This window comes from Sturnus vulgaris, chromosome 2, assembly GCF_052056855.1.
Source record: "Sturnus vulgaris isolate bStuVul1 chromosome 2, bStuVul1.hap1, whole genome shotgun sequence".
Classification (NCBI taxonomy): Eukaryota; Metazoa; Chordata; class Aves; order Passeriformes; family Sturnidae; genus Sturnus; species Sturnus vulgaris.
In genome coordinates, this window is record NC_142244.1 from 34,214,195 (window position 1) to 34,239,158 (window position 24,964).

A 24,964-nucleotide genomic window follows, 5' to 3' on the forward strand; every position below is an offset into this window, starting at 1 on the left:
GTGAGTGGGAATATAAAACAATGCTTCTTTGATATTTCTGGATCTTTGGGAAGAAACCACTGCTCAGTGATGAATTCTTCCCAGTCCCCATCCAAGAAGGAAAAGGATGAACAAACCATCTTAACGGAGAGTGGTCATGGATGGTTAAATTTTGACTGTGGTCTGATGCAAATGCCACTGACAGAGTTACATAAGAATTAATGTCCCTTCTCCCAGTTAGCAGAAGCTCATGACTCCACATCTCTAGAGGGTGGTTTTCTCATAAAACAGGATTCTGTTTGCAAAGCTACACCCATTGTATGAATAACCAGAATAGGCGTAGGCTGAAAGTAGTTTCTTTAAATGGCTTAAACTCATGATAACCTCATTTTTCATCATCGTTGCATAGGCAGGGATTAATTTAGATTATGGTGAGGTCAAGTCTTGTTTTTGAATGGAGGTGCTATGAATGGGACACCATCACAAACCAAAGGGTATTTCCTTGCCCTGGGACAAGGAAATGGAGAGAGTGTGGCTCAAGGGGGTGTGGGAGGTGTCCCCACAGAAAAGCAGTTTGGAGATTTTGATCGGAGATACACACAATAGAGTGTGGAGGTAGTTTTCCTTTGCAGCTTCCAATTCTTCTTTTCCCATCAATAACTTGACTCTTAGGTTAATTAAAAACAAACAAACAAAACCAACAAAAAGCACTGCACAATTTAGATTTCTAAATCCTGTTTTAGGAGATTGGCTTTCAGTGGGACACAGGATTTGGGATTCAGGCAGGGCAGCTGCTGAATTATGTTGCTTGGAGGCAGAAACAGTGCAGCTGAGCTTGTGGCCACATCAGCTTGCTCCAGGATTTCATATTAGCTGTGTGATGAATGGCTGGGTTTGGACCACTCCTCCTGAAATACTGTAGTTTTTCACAGCAGGACTTACTTGGACAGGCTCCTCCAGCCTGGTCCTACCTCTGCGTCCTCCAGCGTGGAGACTGATGGCTCAAAAGTGGTGCAAGATATGGAGCATCCCCAGGGCTCCTGCCTGTCGTTTGTGGCCCCTCACTTGTACCTGCATGACCGTGATCCTCCAGGTTTGGGGTTTGATGCTTGTAGTTTCAAGCCAAAGCAGTTCCTCTGCTTGAGGTTAAACCCCACAACTGAAAGTGTTGGAGCAACTGAGAGCATGGTGTGCCATGTGAGAGGACAGGCTTTGGAGCATGGGTGTATTTTAAACTCACAGTGCTGCCAAACCAGGGTTGGTACACCCTGCAAGTCCTTCCCAAGGGAAGCTGGTCAAAGGAGATCTGTAGGAGAGTTCAAGACTGATGTATGGTGGAGGATGGGGGAGCTTGGGCGAAGGTGGCCAGCAGCACTGTGCTGAGTCAGAGAGGTGTGTCTGTCAGAGGGTGTTAAACAACCTTAGGAGCTTATTTTTTCCCTCTTCCTCCTCCTCTCTGGTGTAGCTCCCTGGAGCTGTGCCTACATGGACCAGGATTTAGGGAAAGAGATGCAGGTGGAGCCATCTCTGACAGCTGCATTTGCCCAGTGTCCTCTCCACATCTCAAGACTGTAGTTGGGTGCAGCTGTAAGGCTGGCTCAGGTGATGCAGCATGAAAGGAAGCCAGGTGACATCATTTCTGTGAAGGAAGGATGGTTCCCCTGGTGACTGGGCTGGGCTGGGACTGGAAACCCAGAGGGACCATTTCTGCTTCTCTGTGGGGTGAGCTGTGGCACATCACCTCACTGCTCTGAGCATCCCATCCCCCAGTTTGTTAGTGAGCCATGTGAAGACTTTCCAGCTTTGGCAGTGACTTCTGCAGACCTCAGGGCTGTTGGTATCCAGGGAGTGGTTTTTTTTCTTAGTGACTTTGCCACCAGACAAAAGCTGTAGGAGGGATGGCTGGGGAGGGCTGTGTCTGGATGTGTGGTGATGCTAAAAGCCAGGCTGTGCCAGCCTCTGCATCAGTCTTGGCTGGGTAGAGACTGAAGACGTCTTGGGTGGAGTAATGGTGAGAGTTCCCAAGAGTGCATCCCTGGAAAGGGCATGTGGGAGGAATGACAGGTCTGGGGTCTCTGTACTTGTGCCATTCTGCTTCCAATCCCTCTCCATCTGCCCCTGGGAAGTGCAGTACTCTCACAGCCTCTTGTGTCTCTCCACCTCTCATTGCTTTATCCCTTCTTTGGGTGCCTTTGTACTTTGGATACCCGGAAGATAAAATTGCAGAGGGACCTGTCGTGGTCCTGCAAATTGACCTTTAGATCTTGTTTGCCTCTGTCCCTGCTCTTCCTGGTGCCAAAACAAACACTGCCCCCAGTCTTCCTGGTGCCAGAACAAACGCCATTGCACGGTTCAGCAGTACACAAGCTGAGTCAAGGAGTTTGTGGGGAGTGTGTGTTTTTGGATGCCTTCCTTCACAAGCAAGTCCTGTTTGCTGTGGGTGGAGTGTCCAGTGCCCTCTGCATGGTGTGGGAGCTGATAGCAATACAAATGTGTACACACCGAGATACTGTGAGTGGATTAGCATTAGGGATACCTGACTGAGGCAATACAAACCCCCACAAACAGTTCTGTAGAGTGTAGATACTCCCAACCAAGCCTACCCTTCCATGTGTGTGAAGCTGATCCACCAAGTACATATCTTTTAGTAGAGCCTGTAGTGACAGGACAAGGGATAATGGTTTTAAACTGAAAAATTATAGATTAGAAGTAGATATAACAACAAAATTTATTTAGCAAAGGTGGTGAGGCACTGGCACAGGCTGCCCAGAGAAGCTGTGGCTAACACATCTCTGAAAGTGTTTGAGGCCAGATTGGATGGGGTTTGAGCAACCTGCTCTAGTGGAAGGTGTCCCTGCCCATGGCAGGGGGTAGGAGAGAGATCATCTTTAAGGTCCCTTCCAACCCAAACCACTCCATGATTCCATGATTCTATATTAATCCATCTGAAACCATAGACCCCTGGTATTCTAAATTCACCCCATTTCCCTTTCCTCTGTCACCCTCATGCAAATTGTATTAATTCCCCTTTTTGCAGAATCGCATCCCAGTTGCAGGAACGTGGAGCAGGGCAGCACAGGGACCTTTGTGTCTGCTGTGTCACTGTTGCTCGCCATGCTTGGGTGCCTTTTGCTCTCTTGTCTGTGTGAGTGACATTTAAGACAGGATCCTTTCAGTTCCCAGCTGCCTAGAAGGGAGGGAGGAAGCGCAGCCATGCTAATAGATTATTTTGCTGATTCTGCAAGTCTGAGTGAAGGCATTGTTCTGAAACAGCCAGGCTCTGCAGTAAAATTAGACTAGTCTGTTCCTTACAAAACCTTATTAGCAAAAAACGGTCCTGGCACTCAGCAGATGTTGTGTCTCCCGTGGTTATTCCTCCTCCTACCGTAGCTTTTTCCCTCCCCACATCTGGTTTGACGTGATCCAGATCCCCAGTGAATCTGAATCTCAGAAACCTGCACCAGGAAACATTTATGGTAAAACAGTCATCAATTATAAAGCAAATTAGAAAGTGATTTTCTCCTTGCAATCCTGTGTGGAATTGGACTGGCTGGAGAAGGTGAGGAAGATATTTTCTGCTTTAAATGCATTTGGAAGAAAATTGTGTGCATTTTGGGAAAGTCCCAAAAGGGAGAGCAGAGGGACAGACCACGTACTTTTGGGTGGGAAGCAAAAAGTACAAGATCATTGCTCTGTCTGGGTATTTTTTTTTTTTTTAATTTATTTTTTTTTCCTAATGAACTTCAAAAACCCAAAGCCAGAGGGAGCAAGCTGTCCCCATCTGGGCTCTCATAAGCCAGACCTCTGCAATCAGCCCCTCATTGACAGGGACCTGCTCTGGGTCTGTTCTCTACCTCTGTCCCACATCCATTGGAGGAGGGAGGATATGAATCATCAGAACTCTGAATCACTATTTTGGCCCTCTCTGTGTTATCAGTCTGAATCTTTCCATGGAACCATCTGCACAGGCTTTCTCTAAATTGTGTTTTGTTGCCTGGAGCTCAGCAGGCATTTCAGCAGACAATTTTAGGGAGGGCAGATGATCTCTGATGGTGCTTAGGATCCTTGGAATAACCATCTCCAGAAGTGTTCAAAGAACAGGTGGGAGTGGCACTTGGGAACATGATCTAGTGGTCAACATGGAAATGTTGGATTAATGGTTGGTGATCGTAAGGGCTTTTCCAGCCTCAGTGATTCTGTGATTCTTGGGATCCTCCAAAATAGGTTCTCCTTGAGGGTAAAGAGACATGGATGACTCCTTTGGCCAAGGTAGAGTTAAGAAGCACACATTAAAGTCATAGCTTCCCTGCAGCCATAGCTTTTGGCTTCCTCTCCCTGTTCCTTCCTGTTGTCCATCTGTGTCCAGACTAGGAGTAACCAGGACCCAGGATGTGGCTGTGATAAATGAAGGACAGGATGGACTTGCTGTCTGCTCAGTGGCCTCAAGTGGCAAGAGGCAGTTTGTGCTGGTTCTGTGGTGGCTGAAGCCTGAACCCAGGAGGCCCCAGGGTGTGTGTGGGTGTAGTTGTTGGTGTGCTGCCCTCCTCTCTTGTGGTCCTGGTGCTGGGAGAGTGATGTGGTGTTTGCTGCCTGGATAAATGTTATTGTTCACCTGGATTCTGTCTGTTGCATGGTAGGGAGGGGAGGAAACCAAGGTCATGACCTTCTCTGATCAGGGAATCTCTGCTTCTCTCCTCCCTTTGCACATGTAAATCCCAGGCCCTGTAATTTCATCCGGCTGCAGAACAAGCTTCTTATCACTTCCAGCACTTTTTACAGGAAAAGGAACACGAAATGTTCCAAAACTTTTATTGGCTTTTTGACCTAGTTCCCACTAATATCTTGTTCATTAACCACCTCTGCACGTGGGCTTGGTGCTCCATGGCTCCAAGTGTGCATTGCATCACACACCAGGGCCCCTCTGTGCTCCATGCAATGCTGGGGCATTGCAGCCTGGCTGAAGCAGTGCCTTGGTCTTTGGCTCCCAGCTCTGTACAGCCACAGAATACAGGGAATGTCATCCCAGTGGACTGAGGCCACACAGTCTAGACCAGGTACAAAATACATGAGTGGAAATTCAGCAGCTTCAGTAGGGACTGAAGAATACAAGTCAATTAATATTGGTAAGCTCCAGTCTCAGGAATATGGCAAACCTTCCCAGGGAGTTTTGCTGGGGAGACTGAACCATGGATGAGACCCTGATAGAATCAGTTCCACATTAGAACAAAGAGGCAGTGCTGTCTTCCCCTTTACAAGGATTGGATATTAAGAAAAATTTCTTCACTGAAAGGGTGCTCAAGCATTGGAACAGACTGCCCAGTGAAGTGGTGGAATCACCATCCCTAGAAATATTCAAGAAGGGTACAGATGTGGTGCTGAGAGACATGGTTTAATGGTGGACTTGGCAGTGCTGGGTTAATGGCTGGATTCCATGATCTCAGAGGTCTTCTTAATGATTCTGTGGTTCTTCACTCTGGAGAAGAGAAGGTTCAGGGGAATCTTAGTAATGTCCATAAATACCAGATAGCTGGGAGTGAAGGAGACAGAGCCAGACTTTCCAGGGGTGCCCAGTGACAGTGCAAGAGACAGTGTGTGCAAGCTGAAAATAAGGAAATTCCATTTAAGCATGAGAAAAGTCTTTATACGGTGAGGTCAGTCCGAAAGCTGGCACAAGCTTCCCAGAGAGGTTTCAAGTCTCCATTCCTGGAGATATTCAAAACCTGACTGAACACAGTCCAGAGCAACCTGCTGTAGCTGACCCTGCTTTGATTAGGGGGTGTGGACTGAATGATATCCAGGAATTCCTTATAGCCACGTTGATTTGGTGATTCTATGTTTAGGATCACTGGGAGTCCACTGGGCTCAGTCCCGGGGCTTGAGCATGGTGTGTGGTCTTCTGCAGGGAAGCGTGGTAGCCCCACTCTGCACTTCAGGACAGACCTTACTGCAGCTTCTCAGTACTTGAAAAGGGCTTATCAGAAAGATGGGGACACACTTTATAGCAGGCCCTGTTGCAACAGGACAAGGAGTAATGGTTTTAAACTGAAGGAGAGTTCATTTGGACTACCTATAAGGAAGAAGTTTATTACAATGAGCATGGTCAGACACTGGCAGAGAGGTGATCAATGTCCCAGCCCCAGGAAACATTCAAGGTCAGGTTGGACTGGGCTCTGAGCAACCTGGACTGGGCTCTGAGCAACCTGATCCAGTTGACAATGTCCCCACTTATTGCAGGGACTTGGACTAGATGGTCTTTAAAAGATCCCTTGCAACCCAGACTATTTTGTCGCTCTGTATTTCTCATGATTTCATGTTCTCACCTGTCTGTAATATCAAGCAACTCCTTTATTGTAATCCGCTGATCCCCCCCAAGGGCAGAAGGGGCAGCTGTGGTCTTCAGATGGGATAAAGAAGGTGCCTCTGCTCCCCAGAGCAGGATCTCACAGACACCCCCACCACCAGGCACATCCCCCTGGATGCCGGGTGCTTCCCCGGTGCTCTGAAACAGGAGCTGGACCCCGCTGCTCCTCTCGCATCCCTGTTTAGCGATGCTGAGAGGCACAGGTGGCTCCTGCCTTTGCTGGTGTCGGCTTGCCTCCCCCTAGCGCTCATCCCAACATCCTGCACCTCCAGCATCAGGGAATTAGTCCTTTTCCTTGGCTCTGATCCTGGCCGGTTCGTGCCAGGTTAATTTTGAGGTATTTGGTGCTGGCTGGGCTAGGTAGGAATAGCAGGAGGTCCTTATGGTTCCTTTTCCTCCCTGTGATGGGGCCCTAGGCAACCTGGCCTAGTGAGTGGGGTCTCTAGGGTTTGGAACTAGGTGATCCTTACAGTCCCTTCCAACCCAAACCCTTCCATGAATCTATGGGTAGAGGTAATACAAGTCCTCATATGCAAAGTCGGGCTGGGGTATATTATTCTGGGTACAACCAGCCTGAAAAACTGGGAGGTGTGGGGGAAGAAGGATAATCTGCTTTTCCTTTTTCCTCTTCAAATTAAATGTGATAACAAAGGTGGAAAGGTTCTTTCAGCTCTTTGTCTCATCTGCTCCCAGCCTCCAGCTGGATGTGAACTCACAAACTGGATTGAGCAGGAGAAAATACATTTTTTGAAAAGCAGTGTGTCACCTGAACCTTGCTCAATACCCTCTGTTATTTAAGTGCTTTCTTGGCCAGGCTCTAAGTGGGAGGGGGAAACAGGGCGGGCAGTCTGCCAGAAGCCAGGCAGAGAAAGGCTGATGGTCTTGGTGCATGGTTGGAGGGATGAGCTTACCTCCCAGCTGCCTCCTACACAAGTTTCTCCATTCATGGTGTCTATGCACAATCCATCATCATGGTTTTATGGCAGGATGAGTACTTAATCCTTCTGGCCCAGCTGCAAAGCTTTTGGCTCACCAGATTTTTTTATCTGCTGTGCTAGAAGCTGGAAGAGCAGATCCCTCACCCTTTGTAAAACAGTCATGGAGTAGAGGCATCTGAAAGAGGAGACTTAGGAGGGCTGTAATGGTGTGAAACTGTGCTATTATCAACAGGGATAATTATAACACTGATCTGGGACAGAATGGGGAGTAGGTCTTGTGATGCTGCCCATGTCCTGGTGAGAGCAGAAGGCAGGACAGGGTCCTTCTGCCACCAGCCTGATGAGCGAGGGCAGCAGAAAGCTGCAGGTCAGGTTTACATGGAGTCTGAGGAACAGAGGAAGTGACTTTCCTTTGCCAGGAAGCCCTGCTCCTGATTTCCCTGTCTGCTCACTGACCCAGTGTGTCTGTTTTCCTCCTGTCCCACAGGAGATCTGCAATGATCCACGTCTCTTTGTGGATGGGATCAGCTCCCATGACTTACACCAGGGCCAAGTCGGGAACTGCTGGTTCGTGGCTGCCTGCTCCTCCCTGGCATCCCGGGAGTCTCTGTGGCAGAAGGTAAGTGTTTCCCCGTGCCATGGGAGAGCCTGTCAACACCTTGGCTTTGTGTATCATGTTTGTCCAGGTCAAAAACTGGTTCTCAGGAATGCCTCATGTCCTGAAAAGCTGATAACGTGCAAAAATCTCCCTTAGAAGACTGACTTGCAAAGGGCATTAGTCATCATGACTGCAGTCACCACACTCCAGCCAAACCCTTGGCCAGTCCCTCCTTAACCAAGTGGATCACATCCCATCTTGTTTTTCAAACAAGACCCAAACAAGACCAAATTTGATCCTTTGAATTCCAAAATAATCTAAAAATTAACAAGAAGAACAAAATTCAGGATGCTCAGCTGAAGTATTAGGCCCCGTTTCCCTCATTTCCATGGTGAGACACCTCATGCTGGGCAGGTAGGTTGATTTTAGGGTGTTAGCATCTCCCCCAAGTCACTGCTTTCCCAAAGAATCCATCTCTGGCATGTCCCATGGCTGGATGGCACCATGTAGCAGTGTTCCTTCAAGCGTGGGATCCAAAGGGAATGTGCTGTGGGCCAGAAAGCCACCAAGGAGCTGCAGCAGAGCAACTTGGGGAGCAAGCAGAGAGGTACAGGGGGAAGGAGGTGCTCAGTGCCACATCTTTGGACAGTCTGTGCCCATCTCCACCATGGCCTCAGCCTTGTGAAAGCCGAGGCTGGGCAGGAAGACTTCAGACTCTGGTGCAGGTGTGCATCATCATAGGGACCAGCAAGCTGCGAGCAACTTTTCCCAGATTTTCCTGTAAAAGGCAGCCAGTGTGCACAGTGTGCACCACCTTCTTCCCCCACAGCCTCCTACAGCCACGGGCCTGAGACAACTTCTTCCACTCCATTCCTTTACATCTGCTATGTGTGCTGTGGTTCTTCCTGTCTCTGCTTCCTGTGGGGAGCATGAACACCAAGCTAAGGGATTTCTTGCAGCATCGCCGTTTTCTGTTAAAATCAAGGTTTTTCTTTATGTGGGAACAGGATAGCTGTTGTTGCCTTCTAGATAAGCATTAAGGCTTCCTGCCATGGTGGCTGTGGTGACTGCTGTGGCTCCCCTTACGAGGGTGATGCACAGGGTTGTTCAGCTTGTTCCTCACCGTCAACACCCCCCAAGTTGTCATCCTTCCTCACCATCCACTTCCTGCTCTGCCCTGGGAAATGCCAACCAAATAGAGGCTGGGTCCCTTTGGACACTTCATTATTTCAGTTTGCTGGCCATTGCTTTCCTCCCTTGGCAATTTTGCTGTGTTTGTGACATCTCATTTTCCATTACTTTAACTCTCAGAGGCGCTTTTTTTTTACCTGCCCCATCTTTTCTTTCAGAAAGGTTTGATTTGTAGAATTATATAGGTTGGAAGAGACCCTAATGACCATTTAGTTCCAACTCCTCTGCCATAGGCAGGGGCCTCTTCCACTTCCAAGGTTGCTTAAAGTCCCATCCATCCTGACCTTAAACACTTTCAGGGATGGGGCATCCACAAATTCTCTGAGCAACCTGTGTCAGTGTCTCGCCATGCTCACAGTGAAGAATTTCCTATTTACTGAAGATCTCAGAGACAGAAATAATGGACCCCTTGCTCCTAAGTGTGGTTACATGTGCAATTGTGATAACATTGCTGGACACTAAAATGTCTCTATTTGGGATCTGGAAAGAGCTGAAAAAGCTGATGCAGATTTTAGTATCTCTGAAATAGCAGTCCAGGAATCTTGGCCCAGATCACCCATAGCCACTAGAAAATGTATTCCTGATGTACACCAAAATGTAACATAGGCTCTGCATGTCCCTTGCTCCATTTCACACAGTGAAACTGTCTCTCTTAAGTGTGGGGAGGGGGAATACCTTCAAGAAAATAAAGCAGGCCAGCACATCCTGTGTATCCCAGGAGGTTATTTTATTGAAACATTTTCTTCCACCTTGTTTTCTCCATGTCCCTGCTTCCCATTGTGCCTGTGTGGTGTGAATCTCTGAGTGAGAATGGGGTACTGGAATTTAGTTGAGAGCTGTTTTCTAAATTCCTGAGTCTTGGATGACTCTACATGGCTCTAGGTGTGATCTGGCTCTGTAACACCTTTCATACGACTCTTCAGATGTGTCTAGTTTTTATGAAAAGAAATTGAGACATCAAAATGGGGGGCAGAATCATGCCAGGATGCTGGTGCCGACTTGCTGCTGGAGGAGCAGTGTGGTGTCTGACTCCTGCCAGCTGTGCAGTCCAGAAAAGGGCACCATGGTCGTGTTAGTTTGCTATTCATTGGCTTTGAGTCAGTTTGTCCCTTGGGACCTTCATGTCCTTTTCTGGATGGGACAGCCTGATGGAGGCCACCAAAATGGTCAGGAGGAAAGTGGGTTTGTGCATCCATGAGGAGAGAAGGTAAGAGGGGAGCTTATAGCTGTGTGCAGCTACTTAACCATGGAATCATTTGGCTTGGAAGGAATCTTTAAAGGTCATCTAGTTCCATCCCTCCTGCCATGGGCAGAAACACCTGCCACTGGACCTTGTTGCCCCATCCAGCCTGGGTAGGGGAATGTGGGCAAGATGGAGCCAGGCTCTTTAGGGGATGCAGTCAGAGGACAAAGGACAGCAGCACAAGCTGCAGGTTATCTTCAGCATAAGTTCAGTCAGACACTGAAACAGGACCCAGAGAGGCTGTGGGACCTCTGTCTATGGAGATACTCAGAGATGGACTGGATGAAGCCCAGAGAAACATGATTTAACCCTGAAGTAAGTCCTGCTTTGAGCAGTAGATTGGACCAGACTCCTCCACAGTCTCATTCCAGCCTGAATTAACTATGAAAAATACACTCAGAGAAAGCCACTGCCACTCATCCCTGCCAAGGTGGCATCCCTGGCTTTGTTTTGGGATGATGAGCCATGGTTGTCAGGGAGGTTGCCAGGGAGGCTGACATCAGACATCCGTTCCCTGTAGATTATCGTGCACAGCAGCACCAACAGTTCTGAATCTGCAAATGAGTCGGGAGGGCGCTCAGGGGAAGCCCCAGAGGGGTCTTGCGTCACTGGCCCAGGTTGCCTAGCACTGCTGGGACTGTGGAGACAGGACACCAGCTCCAGGGGCCTGTCTGATCTTTCCTGCTCCTATCTGAGAGCCACACACTGCTGAGGACAGAGCAGAGGAGCAGCCGGGGGATGGCAGCCGAGGCAGGGATGCTTGAGCTGCCCTTCACCTGCGACGAGCAGCTCACCCGGCGCATGAGGCTGCGGTTCCAGAGCCTGCAGCAGAAGAACGGGAGGCCCCAGGATGGTGAGAAGCTGCTGCGTCCCAATGAGCACATCTACCGAGTGGATTTCATCCAGCAGCACAAACTGCGCTTCCTCCGCTGGGACGTGCAGCTGGACAGACCTGGGAAGGTCACGATGACGGGCACCTCCCAGCACTGGACTCCTGATCTCACCCACCTGATGCAGCGGCAGCTGCTGGAGCCAGTGGGCATCTTCTGGAAGAAGCTGGGGGCCAAGGAGGTGGAGTGCAATGAGGCGGATGCCCAGGAATTTGGGGAGCGGATAGCAGAATTAGCCCGGATCCGCAAGGTGATGTATTTCCTCCTCACTTTCACTGGCGGCCTCGAACCAGCTCAGCTGAAAGCCTCCATTGTTTTTAAAGTCTGATCCCCTCTTGCTCAGCTTTTCTCACTTCAGCTATGCTTCTTTCAGTTCAGTTCTTTGTTCCATTTTTACACCTGTTGTTTTTGTGGTTTTTTTTTCTTTTTAATGAGAGACAGCACTGTGGTAAAGCAGAGAGCAGCTCAGTGCTTCTGGAGCCCCTCAGCCCTGTGAAATATTCCCCAAATGTACTGCCCTCTGTCTAAATGTTGAGGAGAAGGGGAGCCATGAGCTTGCTGCTGCATTTGCCTGGAGTATAAGACGGTGTGCTTGTGAATTCATCAGGGATTCATGCAAGGTCTTATTGGCTTGAAAATACAAGGCTGCCCTAAGTCTTCTCACTGTACCAACTGCACACCAAAAACCCTCTGGAAAAATAAGTGATTGCCATACCAGGAAACAGCAGGGATCCATGGAGCGAGCTGTGCTATCTAGTTTCCATCCTATCCATTAAAAAGGGAGGACTTGTTTGTGATGGAGTTCCTCTCCTTGCAAGGTGCTGAGTGCTTGCAGCCTCTGGTGACTTGTGCTGCTGCTGTGGCTGCTTGGAGTCTCTGAAGACCAGTCCCACAGAGAATCCACCTTGCTGTGAAGCTGAAGTACATACACTTGGACTCACTGTATTCTGCAGATTTTAAACCCACTGAACTAATGGGGAGGTTGGACCAGCCTTTTCTGACCACTGCCACCATTTCTTACTGGGGGGAGGGTGGAATTTGTTGGTCCAAGATGGGTTGGAGCAGGTGTGTGTGGGCAGAGCCAGCAGCTCAGAGCAGCCTAGGCCAGCCATGAGTCCTCTGCAGCAGAGCTAATTTCTGCTTTGTTCTGTCCTTAAAGCACCCATGAAAATATTTACTCTGAAGTGTCTATAGAGAGCCATGAGGCTGCAGAGCACTTTGCAAGCCACAGAGCAGGAACTTGCTGCTTCTGTTCCTGAAAAGCAGTGTCTCCTGCCCTCTAAAACACAGGGAAGGGTGTCTGGGTGACCATGAGAGCAGAGGGGAGTGGTGCATTTATAAGTATTGGAACAGGAGTGTTTTGTGCCCAGTTTGCCCCATGACTGCAAGTAAGCTACGAAGTTTGGATGTTTCCTTTTCCTCCACCAAAAAGTGGAGAGTACTTCAATGAAGCTTCTTGAGACACATAGATAGAAAAGTCCCTTGAAAGAGCCAAGTATTATTACAGTGGTCCTTTGCTCAGATGGCACTCAAATGTGTGAGTACTCCTCAAGGTGTGGCCTGACATTGTCCCAAGATGACTAAGGAGAGAGCAATGATGGGAAAGCCAGAGCAAGGTGACTTTGTAGCTGTGGCCTGTGGACTTTTGCAGACCAGCCCCAAAAAGAGTCCAACCTCTTCTACAAAACCTCTAGAGATGCCTATGCCTTCCTCACCCCAACAATAGTGTACAAAATTATATGCACAAGTTATGCCAGGCAGAGAGGAGAAAGAAAGCAGATCAGCTGCTGGCTGGAGAGATGGTAGGAGCTCTGTGAGTCTTGCCCAAAACCAAAGCCCAGCAACCACCAAATCCTACAGCCATAACATGGCCATTGCCAGAGAAGTTGATGTCTTTGTTTAGGCCCCAAGAAATTCTGGACTCAGTGAATAGAGAGAAAAGTGGGTGCATCTCTGCTTGGCCAAACACACCTCTAGGATCCTAGCAGACTTTCCCATAGAAGACCCCTCCTTGTACATCCCAGAGCAGAGTTCCTGACTACAAACTGCTTTAAACCAAATAACAGGAGCCACTGGCAACATCCAAAGGGGTTTTTGCATGCTGAGTCTCACAATATGCCACTGCTACGTTGCTAGGGTAGAGTTCTTGCTGCAGATGTCGCATTGGGTATTGGTGTACCACAGTAAATAAAAGCCTAGGCAATGGATTCTCCCTAAGGACTGAGGCTGTTTGTGTCTTCTTCATGCTCCCTTTGGAAGCTGCCCTAATCCTACATGCAATAAAGCACCAAATTTCAACTCAATATTGGTATCCTTGATCCCCTTTTAACTTCCTGTAAAATGTAAGATGAACATTTACTTTCTTCTCTCTTGGTGTGAAAGGCTTCATGGAGTATTTGAGCAGGTTTTTTGTGGTCAAGAGGGGGTTGAAGCTGGGCATCGAAGGGGAAATGATCCTCAGGTGGGTCCTTTTTTCCTTCAGAGCTGGGGAGGGAGGGGACCAGTGTGGTCTCTCTCCGCTGCAGGGAAGATGAGCCTCTTTTTAACAGTCACTGAAACTATCCCTACACAGTTTCAGCATCCCATAAAGACTTTCAGATACACCACCCTGTCCCATCTCCCAGGGGAATTTCATCCCAGTTTGTACCACAGTTCAGCAGATTGGTACAGCTGCATGCCTCTCTCCTTATCCTGAACGGGCAAGTTCCCAGCAGAAGGCTTGGAGAACTTGGCATGTACCAATTTCTCCTTCTAGTCAGGGACATTTTTTTCAGGGTCACAGATGCCTTTTCTGTTAATTAGCCACTTTTAAGAAAACTGAAAAAAGCCATAAATCAGCTTAGGGAGGCAAACCTGGCATTTCTGAGCTCCCAATTTACCTGTCTCTGAACCCTTTCACAGTAAATTTGTCGCACTAAATGCTGTTGCAGCTCCAGATTTTGTGAGTCCCTAAGGAAAAAGCAGCACAGCTGCTCCTTTAGAACCAGGACACAGAGGCACACAGCAAGGAACTTCACCACTGGAGAAGAATATGATTTCCACTGCCCCAGTGTCATGCAACCAAGCTGAGTCCAGAACCTGTTGGGATCCTGGGATGGGTGGTCCATGGCATACTCTCCAGCAGGGAACACCTATGGAGATCAGACTCCTCTCATTTCCTCGTGGGTCAGTGTAGAAATACCACCAGTCCTTGCTCCTGGACCCTGCTCTGGATGAAAGCTGACCATTTTTGCTGCCTTCAGTGGTGGAGGGTGATCCCAGAGCTGTCCCCAGGTGAAGAAATGAAGGAGGATGGTGGGGACCTGTGGACCTGTCCTGTCACCAGTGATGGTAGGAGCAATTCTCAGGCCCAGCCAGCTGGAAGCTGTCACTACCAGCTTTGGCTGACAAGCTGCCTCTAATCAATGCTGGGATCATTTCTAAGCTCATATTAATAGTGAGTTGATTATCACAATGGTCCTCTATGACAATTCATTAGGATGAGCTCCAGTCAGGAGGGAATCAATGGGCACTGATGGAGGGCTGGCTGACCTTTCCTGGCAGTCTCCCAAGAGGACTCTGGAACATAGTTGTTAGCACTCCTATAAAGCACCAAACCCTCCAAATGTAGCTCTTTTTCATGGCTTTGTCTGCTCAGCTTCTATTGATCCAGACTACTCAGGAGTGCCTGTGAGCTTGCAGGGCTGATGACTTCATTAATATTTCAGCATAGGAACAATAGGAGCCCTGGGCTGGATCATTGCTGGTAGCTAAGGAGTCAGGAGGCTCTTCAGAGGAAATTCTCTCTGCACAGTAAAGGTGGTTTCACCATGTCCTGTGACTTCTTGAAGAGGCTCTTTCCATGCAATGTGTCTGTGTCCTCTCCTATCCCACCCCAACACGCTCGGCTCTCCACAGGAAAGTGATTATTTAGTGTATTGGAACATAATGCATGCTTGCGTGGACACCTTGGTGTGTTTTGTCACTGAGCTCGTGATCCTTTGGGAGCAGGTAAGTGAAGTAGCAGGGGTGTGGACAGTCAGTCACATTTCTGCTGCTGTGTAAGTCTGTACTTGTCAGCCATCAACTACAGTAACTACACTTGGCCTCACAGCCCACCCTGGCCGTGCAGTAAAACCACATTGCCTCCACCCTCAACAAAAGCTAAACTGCAGTGGGGTAGTTCCTTGCTGTGTGCCTCTGTGTCCTGGTTCTAAACAAGATGCAGATCCCCCCTACATGTACCATCTGTGCCTGGCTGTGCTAATTTCTGTCCCAGCTGTTGGGTGAATTTTCCATCCAAAGCAGGGCTGGTGGTGCCTGCAGCCTTGACAGGCTATGGACTTTGGTAGTTACCCTTTGCTTGTGGCTGTCCTGCTGGCAGTGACACCAAACCTGTGCCACCTCAGACCCCTCGGCTGCTCTGGGGTTTCTTTCAACTCAGGCCTTCTTTTCTGTCTTTCATCAAATCACCTCTCTGTGCTTGCCTGGGTGAGAGTGGTAGTTCTTGACAGGGTAAAAAGGAGACCTTGAGGGAATGGGGATTCTGCTTCTACTTAACAGAGTAGGTTAATGCAGAGTATCTGCTGCCTGTTCCCTGGAACCAGGTAGACAAATACCACACTTGCTCTTGGGCCAGTCAAGTCACACCAGAATCAAGCAGGAGAATCAAAGAAGGTGCCCTTTGTTAGTGGTACCCTACTGACACTAAAAAAATCCCCAAAAAGCGTGGTCATAAAAATAACCATCCCTGATTAGACAAAGCACTCATCTACTCCAATAGCCTGTCTACAGAAGGAGATGGCAGCAGATGTCCAGGGTAGGGACAAAGAGGACAAAGGCCTTTAACTCCACCTTCCAAGGGACAGTGAAGTCTAAGCTATTCCAGTACATGTTAATCTAGTTTGCATTGACAGAACCAGGTCCAAAATCTGGCCCCAGCAGACTGTGAGCAAGTCTATCTCCCTCGTATTCTTCCTTGTATTTGATACTGTCTGCATTAGTTCCAGAATGAAAGTCAGTCACAGGGAAAAAAAAGGAATAATTTGGGTATATGTGCCTCTTCTTTTGCAGGTCATCCCAGACTGGAAGGAGCAGGAGTGGAACCCTGAGAAACCTGAGAGCTACGTAGGGATCTTCCACTTCCAGTTCTGGCGTTTCGGTCAGTGGCTGGACGTGGTGATCGATGACCGCCTGCCCACACTCCACAATCAGCTCATCTACTGCCACTCCAACTCCAAGAATGAGTTCTGGTGTGCCTTGGTGGAGAAAGCTTATGCCAAGTAGGTATCCACGCAGTTGTAGGATAAAGTGGCACCTGAGCACTCTGTTTTTCCTCTCTGTTAATTCACCACCTGGTTTGCAGCAGTGGAAACAACATCTTTCCTGCAGAGGAATAATATATAACTCAAACAGACAAACATTAGGAAAAAAAACCCTTCTCTAGCCCTAATTTACCCTCAAAGCCTTCAATGTTTCTTTAAGTAACACCTATTCTAGAGATTTCTTAAAAGTTCCTTTTACTTTGGTCCTATGACAGCATGAGTGCAGCAAGGAATGTGGGTCCTATTTTTTCACCCTAGTTTGCTGTCCTTTCTCACTTGAAGCTCAACTGCAAATCTCCCTTCTTAAGAGTGCCCCAAGAATTGTCCCCAACCCTTTAAAATGTCAAGCCAGCATCGTGCCATCCCTGTCACCCTCTTTCAGGTTGTCAGGCTGTTATGAGGCCCTGGATGGAGGCAACACAGCTGATGCCCTGGTGGATTTCACTGGTGGGGTCTCGGAGCCTATCGACCTGACCGAAGGGGATTACATCGCTGATGAAGCCAAGCGAAACCTCCTCTTTGAGCGTGTGCTGAAGGTGCACAACAGGGGAGGCCTCATCAGCTGCTCCATCAAGGTAAGCAACATTACCAGTATGGTCACAATGCCACAGGAATAGGCATTTTAGGATGCAGTTGTCTTACACGGTCATAAACCTCTAAATTAGATCAGATAAATTGTGGCCAAGGGTTCCAGCTTCTTCATGATGGCAAAAGGAGTGAATCCTGAATGTCAACCCTCTTTATTCCTTGTTGCTATGTCCAAGAGTACAGATTTATCCCAGCACCCTTTAAATGCTAGGAAATGCTTCTAGAGAAGGGCATTTTGGTGTCTGCATCTGGGCATCTTTACAAATGCAGGTTGCCAGACCTCCCAGTATAACCATTAGGACAAGCTCTATGGGTTGCTGGTATGGGAGCTCAGAGACCTCATGAACCAAAAGAAGAAGAGGAGGGATCCAGCACATAAAATGGCATCTGAGACTTGCCAATTGGCTGTCTCCCTCACTGTCGATGCTCTTCCTTTTGGCTTAAAGGGAAATCTGGGTTGGTTTCTTTCCCAGCCCCCGCAGAGGTGGCCACGTCCCCCTGGTCTGAGCACTGTCTGTGTCCCCCTGCCAGGCCACGTCGGCAGCTGACATGGAGGCTCGCCTGGCCTGCGGGCTGGTGAAGGGCCACGCGTACGCGGTGACGGACGTGCGGAAGGTCCGGCTGGGCCACGGCCTCCTGTCCTTCTTCAAGTCGGAGAAGCTGGACATGATCCGCATGCGCAACCCGTGGGGCGAGCGGGAGTGGAACGGCCCTTGGAGTGACACGTGAGTTGGGAGGCACGGCTTGTTTCAGTGGGAAAGTCTTCCCTCTGAGGGTGGTGAGACACTGGCACAGCTCCTCAGAGAAGCTGTGGATGCCCTATCCCTGGAAGTGTTCAAGGCGGAGTCTGGTGAGGCCTTGAGCAGCCTGGTCTAGTGCAAGGTTCCCCTACTCATAGCAGGGGGGTTAGAATGAGATGATATTTAAGGTCCTTTCCAACCAAAACCATTCTGGCATTCTATGGTTCCATGTTTGTTTATACCAGTGAAGGATGTTCAAGGGTCACCTTTGGGCTTCCAGTCTTATTCCAGCAAAACAAGCACCCAAGTGAATCAGCCTCGGCCACTACTGACTGCTGTGATGGTTGTGGATGAGATGAGGAACCAAGGGCTGGTGCAGCCAGAGCCTTTGGCCAAGGTCAATTTTGTTATCTTTATGGATAGGACTGTGATTGTACTGGCCAAATAAAACCTAGCCAGACTGGGCTCAACTTCACTGGTCAGGAAGGAAGTTGAAGTTCCAAGCCGTGCTGCACTTCCCCCGTGTTTGGCAGATGACCTAACCAGAGTGGTGTGGGGACTGGCTTTATACAGTCCTTGTGCCTCGAATACCTGTGTGTCCCTTACCTCTGAGCAATGTTCTCTTCCCACAGCTCTGAGGAGTGGCAGAAAGTGAGTAAAAGTGAGAGAGAGAAGATGGGAATGACAGTGGAAGATGATGGAGAGTTCTGGTGAGTCCCTCCTGGGTTTATCACCACAGCCCATGCCCACAGCATCCTCCCACCCCATGGAGCATGTACATCTTTTCCATGCATACAGCTATCCAGAGAAAACAGGCTTCCAAGCCACAGGATCTCTAGGGAAGCTCCCTCCTTGAGCCCATGGGTGTTAGCTTTTGATGGCCGTGACCCTGAAATTGCAAGGTGCTCTGCATCACTTGGGGGCCAGACCATTTCACCAAGGTACTGAGAACCTGTCATAAATGTGCTAAACTTCACAGCCTCACCAGGAATATTTCAGTACAACATTTACCCTTGTGTGGAGAAAGGGCCACTGTGCTGCTTCTCCCACTCCAAAACACAGAGATCTGTTGTTTAAACTCAGTAAATACTTACTGCAGACACAGAGAAAGGCATCTCCATCTCTTTTGGAGATATTTGATGAGTAACTTTTGTTATTCATCAGCCATCAGAGATAACCCACACTCTCTAACAGGTGATTAAGAAAATCCGTACAGTGTACCTTTCCAGGGATTGAAGCAGCATAACCCAGTTCTGCCCTTTCCTGACTCAGGATGACCTTTGAAGATTTCTGCAAATACTTCACGGACATCATCAAGTGCCGTCTGATCAACACCTCCTACCTGAGCATCCACAAGACCTGGGAGGAGGCCGTGCTACACGGGGCATGGACCAGAAGCAGTGACCCCTTGAAAAACCGCTCTGGAGGCTGCATCAACCACAAGGACACTTTTCTGCAGAACCCCCAAGTGAGTAATGGGGCAGAGGGCCTCTGGAGCCTTCATGTGTGCTTCCAAGTGTTTAACTCCCCTACAGGGACCTAGAAGGTTGAAATGGCTACCAGACCTCTATTAGATTATTTGTGCTTATGGCAATTCTCTGGCACAGCATGACCAGCATCGAGGCCAACTCTATTAACATTATCCCTCTTATCAAGGAGACTGCATCCAAGTGCTTAGTGTAGAGCATCTTGGCACAAGGGAAAAACAAACTGTGCCACAGGGTAGTAATGTTGGCTGGTTCCAGTCAAACAGGGCCAGGAGTCATTTCCAACAATATGGACATCTGAATGACCAAATTCCAGTTTTCTTGTGCCCAAACTTTGACACTGTTAAATTTACCAAGACAGGTGTAGCCCATAGATCAATTTCCTTCTAGCCTGAAGTTCATCTCCTGGAACAAAATTTTCTGGAGAAAAAGAGGCTCAAGGGGACCTTATGGCTCTCTACAGCTACCTGAAAGGAGATCAGATGGGAGTTGATCTCTTCTCCCAGGTAACAAGTGGTAGGACAAGAGAAAACAGCCTCAAGTTGTGCCAGGGGAGGTTTAGATTGAGTATTATGGAAAACTTCTTTACTGGAAGGGTGAAGACTTTAGGAGAGGCTGCCCAGGGCAGTGGTACAGGCACCATTTCTGGAAGCATTCAAAAGGCATGCAGATGTGGCACTTGGGGACACAGTTTAGTGGTGGACTTGGCAGTACTAGGTTAAGGGCTGGACTGGATGATCTTAGAGGTCTTTTCCAACAGATTCTACAGTTGTCTTGTCCTGCTCTGAACTGGGATTCTCACAATCACCAGGTCCTTTTGAGTCCTTCATCTAACAAGCAGTTGAAGGATGGTCTGGTCTGTTGCAGGAGTTGTCATTAAGGATGTGGGAGAGTTGTTTCCAGCTTCCAGCTCTGTATTAGCCTTTTGAAGCCGGGCTGTCCCTGCATGGTGGTGGACTGGGTTAAGCTGATGTTAGATCTGTTAAATCCATCCCCACCCATGCCCAGGGATCCTGTATTAATAAATATCTCCCTTACCTTCCTCTCTTTGCTTCTAGTATGTGTTTGATGTGAAGAAGGCAGAAGATGAAGTGCTGATCTCCATCCAGCAGAAGCCCAAAAGGACCAGTCGCAAAGAGGGCAAAGGAGAGAACTTGGCCATAGGCTTTGATATCCATAAGGTAGGCTGGGGCTCCTGCATGTTGGCCTGAAGGCCACTGTAAATTTGTTGTTTGTGGAGTGGTACATCAGTCCTGCATGACCATATCATTCATTTAAGCATTATCTGGGTGCTTCTGGGGTGCCATCAGCACAGCTTGCCCTCCTCTAGAGAGGAAGAGGGTTATCAGAGGGGCCAGCATGGACAACAGGTTGCTCAGAGAAGCTGTGGATACCCCATCCTTGGAAATGTTCACGGCCAGGCTGGATGTGGCTTTGAGTAACATAGTTCTAGTGGGAGGTGCCCATCTGAAACCAGGTGATCTTGAAGGTTCCTTCCAATCAGAACCATTCCATGGTTCTGTGCAGTTCTTGCTAAAAGCAATGATTAGTCTTTTCTCTCCAGATGCTGAAATCTGTTAGACTAATCCTTACGTATTGTTTGCTGGATCTGAAGTGTCAAACTGGGATGCAAGAGATGAGTCCCTGAGTCAAAAGAGCTGGGAAAGCCATGTCCACACTTGTTTTCCACCCAGCACAGCTGGTTCTCTTAACTCCAGGTCTCCTGGCACTGTGGACTCAGTCCTTGCAGTCTTTTCCCCTCCATGGTGGCTACCAGTATCTTTTCAGCCAAGTGACAATCCACTGACCATCCCACTGTGGTCTGTGCCCAGGTGGAGTTGAATAGGAACTACCGGATGCACACCCTGCAGCAGAAGGTGGCCAGCTCCATCTACATCAACTCCCGCAGCGTCTTCCTGAGGACAGACCTGAAGGAAGGCCGCTATGTCATCATCCCCACCACTTTTGACCCTGGTCATGAAGGCGAGTTTCTTCTCAGGATTTTCACAGACGTGCCTTCAGATTGCCGGTAAGGAGCACGAGCAGGATAGGGAGGAATTGGCTCTCTGGAGACAGCCCTGTGCTTTTGATTTGTGGTTTTCCTGAATGGTCATAGCCTTGCCTGCAGCTGCTCTTTGGCTTTCTGTTAAGGGTGGTCAAGAGACAGGACATCTTTACAGGTCTCTCCACAGACATGCAGAGGAGCCCCCACGTTCTTCTAAGCATGATATGGGAGAGCATCCCAAACCCAGGTTGAGGAGATCGGGGTGGGGAGCAGAGTCTGACAGTGGACAGTGTGTAGTCACAAAATCACAGAATATTCTGAGTTAGAAGGGACCCACAAGGACCATCCAAGCATCATTGAGTCCAACTCTTAAATGAATGGCCTGTTCAGTCCTTCATCATGCCAGAGCAAACTCTTTGGGATAAGGCTGGGCACCTCTTAAAGGCTATGTGTTTTTCCTTGCAGAGAGCTGACACTGGATGAGCCACCACACACCTGCTGGAGTGGGATGTGTGGCTACCCACAAGTAGTATCCCAGATCCATGTCCTTGCTGCGGCTGGGCTCAAGAATCAGGACTCCCAAGGAGGTACTGATCTTTCCCTGCCTGTTTTCTAGCCCTGGAGGAGCTGGGAGGTGATTTATGAAGTGGGACATTGCTGGAACTTATATCCTCAGATTCTTTTTTCACTGAACATGCTTGATTCAGATACCAGAGGAGGAGAAAGTCCATGGAGAACTAAACCCACTTCTTGCAGTGGACATGATGTGGGAGCTGTTATATTTAGGCTGTTATCTGAGACCCTCCCAAAACTTCCCCAAAGCCTTTAGCCGAGGTCCTGTAACAACCCAAGCTTTCCTCCCAGGTGTGAGCAGCTGTAAAAGTCAGGAATTGTATTTAAAGGCTTTTTAGTAAGAAGGACAGAGAAAGAGCCTGATGTGTGGTATTCATCACTGGAGACTAGATAAATGTCTTATCAGCAGAGGGTATGCCAAATTTAGCTCACTTTGGGATGGTGTGGATCTAGATCAATTCTGACATCCATCACTTTTCCTGCATGGAAGACAGCAGCAGGACCATACCTTCCCATGTCCTGCAGCCACACAGAGGTGCAGGGCAAGAGATCCATGTTCTGTCTGCCTCTGGACCAAGAAACACAGTGATAGTGATGGGTTGTACTAGGAGATTGCTAAAGTTGGGATGAAAGGTCTAGAGGTTGTGATTAGAGAAACAACTATCTTTCCACCATGGGAATGCACCATATTCTAGCCTTTCTCCCCCATTTCTTGAGTCAAGGATATGTGTTAATTGTGGCAAGATTTAGCCAAACACTTTCAAGCTGCATCTAAAATACAAAAATTGAAACATGAAAAAATCAAAATAAAACCAAGTAAAATTATACTTTTTTTTCACCCGATAATTATTATCAGGTCTTCCTATCACTATATCCCTGAAAGTAACGAGCAGAATCTTTTCTAAGCAAGGACTAATCAAGTGTGTTTATTTATGACATGCCACAAAGGGAGTCCTTATACACTATCTGGTGTTTGGGGGGGAATTTAACCCTAGGCAGGTGTTTTTTTTCTTGTGTTAGCCACAGCAGGTCAGTGCACCTGTAGCAATGCAGGGAAATCTGTAGCTAAAGGTCTCTGAAGAGTTCACAGAAACAAGAAGGTTTATCTTCGCTTCAGACAAGAAGACATGTGGATTCTGAAGGCATAAAGCATTTTTTACACAAAAACCCCTTGGGAATTGTTTTCTTCCAGCTCTTTTCCAGCTGTTCAGCTCCCACCACCAACAATGTTTGGTGTTTTCCAGTTTTCTCTCATGCATCCCAGGCCAGCCATTATCCATTACTTTGGAAATAGTGATTTACAGATAGGAATTTGGCTCTGGCTGATGAAATCTGAGGATTTAATGGGACATCCCAAAAGACAAGGTAATTGGGAAAAACAGCTGTGAAATCCAGCAGCTGTGTCTCACCACGGAAGCCAGGTCCTTGAAAACAAAGCTAACAAAGAGGTGGTCTGGCAATCAAAATCCCTGACCCTCAGAAGGGGCTTGTTTGTTCCTCCTCATTTCCACATTTCCTTTGGACAAGAAAACTCTTCCAGCTGGTCTGTGTTTCCATCATAGCCACTAAAGTTCATGGTAAGAAAATGCTTTCTGGCAGTTAAATTTCCATAGCAATAGGTCTTTCTTCTACTGAAATTCCCAAAACAAGCACTTGTTTGGCAAGATGGAAGTATTCACTAATGAGGGACTCTTTCCTTCTCCTGAAAGCTCAAGTCCCCTCCAGCTGTGGGCTGGTAGTATGTGAATTTGGTAACTTTATCCTCCATCTGGTATTTCCTTGTGTGAGCCTCTTTCTCTTTTCCATGGTTTTATTTCTGCCTGCCTCTAGGAGAGCTGAAAGGAGGGTTGCATGGGACAATGTCCTCCATGAAACATTTGCTGCAATGGTCAGAGGGTTTTGGGGTGATGAAGGAGTGTTCCTGTAGAACATGGAGACAAGGGAGGCAGCCCTTTCATAGAATTACAGAATTGTTTCAGCTAGAAAAGCCTTCTAAGATCATCAAGTCCAACTCCTAACTCAGCACTGCCAAGTCCACCACTAAATCATGTTCCCGAGTGCCACATCTACACATCTTTTAATTTCCTCTGGGATGGTGATTGTACCGCTGCTCTGGGCAGCCTGTTCCAGTTCTTGATAACCCTCTTTCATGAATTAGTTTTTCCTCATATCCAGTCTAAACCTCCCCTCCCTCAATTTGAGGTACAATTTGAGGCCCTTTCTTTGTCACCCTGTCTCTTGTTTCCTGGGAGAAAAGACCAACCTCCACCTCATTACATCCTCCATTCGGGGAGTTGTAGAGAGTGATAAAGTCCCCTGGAGCCTCTTTTTCTCCAGGCTGAGCCCCCCCAGCTCCTTCAGCCTGGTCCTTATCAGATTTGTGCTCCATCCAGACCCTTCCCCAGCTTCACAGCAATCCATCAGCACCTGCTGCCCAGAAACAATGTCACCTAATAGAATTAAACCTGAGCCAAACAGCTGAGTTCCATGGACCTCATCTGAGGTGTGACAAACCCCAGAGACCCATCTCCTCTGGTGGGATATGGAGGCAAATTACTATATGACACCCTCGGAAAAGAACTCAGGAATTACAGAAGCTACAACAAAAAAAAAATTCCCTTTTCTCTCCTCAGGAGCTGACCCTTATGTGATCATCAAATGTGAAGGACAAAAGGTTCGCTCTCCAGTGAAGAAGAACACGGTATCACCAGAGTTTGATGTGAAAGGGCTCTTCTACCGCAAGAAGCCAGGACAACCCATCATTGTTCAGGTACCTGGCGGCAAGCAGTGGGCTGAGGGATGGAGACCCTCTCTCACTCGGACCCCCTGCCCTCTCCTCACACTGTGCATAGCAGATCTGTTCCTCAGGCTGAGCATCATTAGTTAATGCAGCTCAGCCTCTCACCACCACGGTGACATCTGGCACAGGCATGTCCTTCACCCCTCTCACTATCAGAGTGACACCCCCACACCTCACCACCTCCCTGGCTTCAGCTCAGGACATGTCCCCAGTGACACCTTCACTCTAGCACATGAAGGCTGGCTGCACCCCTGAAAGAGCTGCCCTC

General features: G+C 48.3%; 2 protein-coding genes across 4 annotated transcripts in view; both read left to right on the forward strand.

Moving 5' to 3' along the window:
- Positions 1-24,964, forward strand: part of CAPN5 (calpain 5) — a 57,514-nt gene that overhangs the window by 29,286 nt on the left and 3,264 nt on the right. For all 3 annotated transcript variants that reach the window (XM_088159222.1, XM_014887370.2, XM_088159223.1), the window contains exons 3-12: positions 7,766-7,897; positions 16,253-16,461; positions 16,886-17,078; positions 17,623-17,816; positions 18,464-18,541; positions 19,104-19,299; positions 20,377-20,499; positions 21,151-21,347; positions 21,789-21,910; positions 24,530-24,666. In XM_088159222.1, the coding sequence (XP_088015348.1) occupies positions 7,766-7,897; positions 16,253-16,461; positions 16,886-17,078; positions 17,623-17,816; positions 18,464-18,541; positions 19,104-19,299; positions 20,377-20,499; positions 21,151-21,347; positions 21,789-21,910; positions 24,530-24,666 (1,581 nt within the window). The remainder of the gene's footprint in view (positions 1-7,765; positions 7,898-16,252; positions 16,462-16,885; positions 17,079-17,622; positions 17,817-18,463; positions 18,542-19,103; positions 19,300-20,376; positions 20,500-21,150; positions 21,348-21,788; positions 21,911-24,529; positions 24,667-24,964) is intronic.
- On the forward strand, positions 11,049-13,457 carry OMP (olfactory marker protein). The gene has a single exon (XM_088160658.1). It carries the CDS (start codon positions 11,049-11,051, stop codon positions 11,526-11,528), a length of 480 nt encoding a protein of 159 aa, XP_088016784.1. The 3' UTR covers positions 11,529-13,457.

Coding starts and splice junctions, on each gene's coding strand:
- OMP (XM_088160658.1), top strand. CDS start 11,049: ATGGCAGCCGAGGCAGGGATGCTTGAGCTGCCCTTCACCTGCGACGAG.